This window comes from Crocuta crocuta, unplaced genomic scaffold (assembly GCF_008692635.1).
Source record: "Crocuta crocuta isolate KB4526 unplaced genomic scaffold, BGI_CrCroc_1.0 scaffold866, whole genome shotgun sequence".
Taxonomy (NCBI): domain Eukaryota; kingdom Metazoa; phylum Chordata; class Mammalia; order Carnivora; family Hyaenidae; genus Crocuta; species Crocuta crocuta.
Genome location: NW_027531900.1, coordinates 975,095 through 978,683, shown reverse-complemented (window position 1 = coordinate 978,683; position 3,589 = coordinate 975,095). Strand labels below are relative to the sequence as shown.

General features: G+C 65.7%; 1 protein-coding gene across 1 annotated transcript in view; it reads right to left on the bottom strand.

The window, feature by feature from the left end:
* Positions 1 to 3,589, bottom strand: part of WNK2 (WNK lysine deficient protein kinase 2) — a 122,549-nt gene that overhangs the window by 28,430 nt on the left and 90,530 nt on the right. Inside the window, 4 exon segments of the mRNA XM_077773952.1 lie at positions 222 to 901; positions 995 to 1,056; positions 2,864 to 2,933; positions 3,193 to 3,589. The exon segment at positions 3,193 to 3,589 is cut by the window's right edge and continues 352 nt beyond it. Coding sequence (XP_077630078.1) covers positions 222 to 901; positions 995 to 1,056; positions 2,864 to 2,933; positions 3,193 to 3,589 — 1,209 coding nt within the window.

The window sequence follows — 3,589 nt, the reverse complement described above, 5'->3', positions numbered from 1 at the left end:
TGACGAGATGGCAGAGGCCTGTGAGGCTCTTCCCTCCAGCATCTGCCACTTCTGCGCGGCGTCCCCAACATAGTGGAGCAAGTGAGACTTGCTGGGGGAGACAGCGAGCCCAGTGGGAGCCCGCGCAGGAGACCGGGTCGTAGCACAGGCAGCCCCTCCCCCCCAGCACGAGAGCGGGACACCTCCCTGAGCCGCCCCAGCGCCTGCCTCTCCGGACCTACTTCTCCCGCAGACTCTGCAGCTCCTTCCTGATGTCGGCGTCCTCGATCTCTGAGTCATTGTCGCTGCTGATGTAGGACGACTGGGAGTGGAAGGAGGTGACGCTGATGGTGGGCACCTTCACACCCACCCTGCCGGGCGTCTCCGGGCCCGGAGAGCCGGCCCGTGAAGACCTGTGCAGGAAGGCGGTGGCCTTCTTCACGAAGTCGCTGGCCACGCCGCCACCGCTGGGCAGGGAGGCGTGCTTCTGCACCGGGGGCCGCCTGCGCGGACACTCGTCCCCAGAGTCGCTGGACACCGGCTCGCCCACGCCGACCTCAATGGAGGAGGCCGTCTGCGCCCGCCGCACGGCCAGCTTCACATCGGGGCTGTGGGGGGCCTCCTCCAGGTACACGTCCGGCGGCGCCGAGTACCGCAGGCTGTGGGGGGAGCCCAGGGTCCACTCGTCCTGCGTGCTGACCACCGAGAACCGGCCCACAGTCTTGGCTGGTGAGCTGCCCTCCTGCTGCCCTGGACGCTTCTGGGGGGACCCGGAGGCCAGAGTGCCCTGCGTCTGCAGGTGGCTGGCCTGGCTGGCCTCCGTCAGTGTCCCCAGTGTGGGCTTGGCCGAGGTTTCCCCCGGGACCCCACTGCTCCGGTCTGCGGGCTCCAGGAGTGCGGGGAAGGCAGAAGCGGGGGCATCCTGGACAAGGAGCGGAAAGGAGAAGTTTCCAGCACATACCGGCAGAGAGGAAACCCCGCCAACCAGCCAGGCGCCTGGGAGCCCACTCCTCACCTGGGGGGCACTTGGCGCCGTGGGCAAACCTGAGGCTATCTCTTGGCTCAAAGACGACTCTGCTGTAGGAACGTCAAACTCGTTACTCGGTCCGCGGGGAGGACAAGGGCAGGCGTCGGTGCCCCCCAGCCGAGTCAGGTCAGTGGAAGGGCAGCCGCCCAGGGAAGGGGGGCTGCACAGTGTGTGCTCAGCAGCGAGGCAAACTACAAATACTCCAGCATGTCCTGACCCCACTTCTTCTTAGGAGACACCCACTAACTTGGGGAAGGGAGGGGGGGTCAGCCTGACCCGTCTCAGGGCCCTGCAGGCACCTGCTCCAGAACCTGGGGTACTGCCCCACCCTCTGCACACCCAATAGCCATCACCTGTGCCACCTGTCACTTCTAATACCCGGCAGTGCCACTCTGTGTCACAGGTCATCTCTGCACATCTGATGTCACCACCATCTCACCTGTCATCTCTATGCACCTGACGGCCTCCCTGTCAAATCCGATGATAAAAGGGTCTCACGAGGCCCTGCATCAACAGGGCCAGTTCTTAACCCTGGCTCAGCGTCTAGGGCAGGCGCCGGTCATCTGAAGCTACCCCAGCTTCCCCATCTACGGAGCGCGGACGTGGCGCGGTATTTCTGACCCCCTTTCCCAGGCCCGCCAAGCAGCAGAGCAGAAGGGGCTGGGACCCGCGCCTGGCAGAAGCCAGCCGTGGGGCAGGCAGAGGTGTGTCAGCCCACAGCCAGGCTGGCGTGCTTGGCGCAGGGGTGAGAGCCTCTGGCAAGGTTTGAGGGGCTGTTGCTGTGCGGGTTCCTGGGGAGACCCAGGCCCAAATGTCATACACCCCTAGCCCACAGGTAGCGCCTTACGCCCCCCACGTCCCTGCGGTGGGGGGTCTACCCTTCCTTTGCGCACCTCTAGGCACGGGATCGCTCTACGCCCCCCCCATTTCCAGACTGCTCTGACCTCCAGAAACGCTTCCCATGTTTCCTTCGAGCTCCCCCCACACGCTCTGCACTCTGGGAGGAGTGGACTTGGGAGTGGCTACAGCATCTGAAGTCCGATGCCACAGAAGGGACCCACGGTACACTTGACGTGCAGAGGTCCAAAGAGGGGGTGGCCCTCAGGGACAGCATCTTACTTTCTCCCCCAGAGCGCTCCTACTTCATCGCCTGACCCTCCGTTTCCCAGGTAAACTCGTGCTACAGCTTCTGACCCCGTGCCAGCTGTCCCCATTCCTCGGCAGTGTGACACCTATGAGTGTGGCATCCGGGGACCCAGCAGGCCTCTGGCCTCACCTGCCGCTGACCCAAACCCAGGGTCCTGCCACAGGGTCAGCCTTGGTTTACCTTGCGGAGCTCCGGAGGAACCCCACCTTGGAAGGGGAGACCGAGGCCCTCAGGCTGACACAGGTGTCGGGGTAATGACATGGGAACCACGGCCAGAGTTGCCAGAGACACGCGGCACCCAGGCCCCCGGGAGGAAGCCCCACGCAGGCACTTGCTGGCCCCAGACGGCAGCTGCCATAGACCTGTTGGAAGCTCTCAGCCCCAGCCCTGCACTCCACCAAATCAAGCTCCCGCATCTTGTGACCTGAAGAACACGGGGCTCAGGGGTGCCTGCCAGAGCGCGTGGAGGGCACTGGGCAGCCGGACAGTCCCTGACCCCATCCTGACACCCAGCTAGCTCCATAAAGGCCTTTCTCACCTTGGGGCGGGAGTACACAGTCTGTGAGAACACAGTGGGCTTTAACTAACGCAGAGCAACAGGCTCCCGCGAGGCCTGAGTCCCACCCCAGATGCCACAGGGATGAAGGGTAGAGATGCAGGCTGCATCGCGAAAGCACTGAGGGTCTGGCGGGTGACCTGGGGCTCATTACCTGTCGTTGGCGAGGACCCAGCCTGCTCCAGTGCGGCCCCCAGCCCGGGGGCTGTTTCGGACTTTCCCAGCTGGCGGAAGGAAGGGAAAGAGCCCTAAGTCCCTCCTGCGGATGTGCGGAGCGCCCTGCGGATCCCTGTGTGAACGCTGGGCTCCCCCCCAGGCTTCCCTGACCCGGGCCTGCCCCGACCCTACACACACTCCCCAAGCCCCAAATTAACCACTTCTGTAAAACACGTGGGTGGGCCTCGGAGTGCGCGGCGGCCAGGGCCGAGTGAGGCAGGTTTGCGTGCCTGAGGCGCTCGCCACCCCGGTGGGGCCAGGACTTACCCCCGGCTGGGACTCCAGGGTCAAGTGTTGGTCCCCCGCCTCCACAGGGGTCCCGGCCGAGGCTGAGGAGGTGGGCACGTGCTCCTGGTAGAGCAGAGTTCGAAGCTTCTCATCTAGGCTCTTGATGGTGCTGTCCACAAAGCCCACCCTGGGGGGGGGGCCCTCCCCATCTGACTCCAAGGCCGAGGGTGGCTGGGGGGCCGCGGTGGGCCCCAGCGGGGGGCTGGGGAGCTGGGGGGTGGCCAGGCTGATGGCCCCCACCGCAGGGGGCAGCGGGGGTAGGGACTGGCCCATGGGAGGCTGAGGGGTCCCACTGGGGGCGCTGGGTGCAGGGGCCGGAGCCCGCGAGGGCTCTCCCTGGGCTGCAGCCTCCCTGGCTGAGGCGGGTCTCCCACCC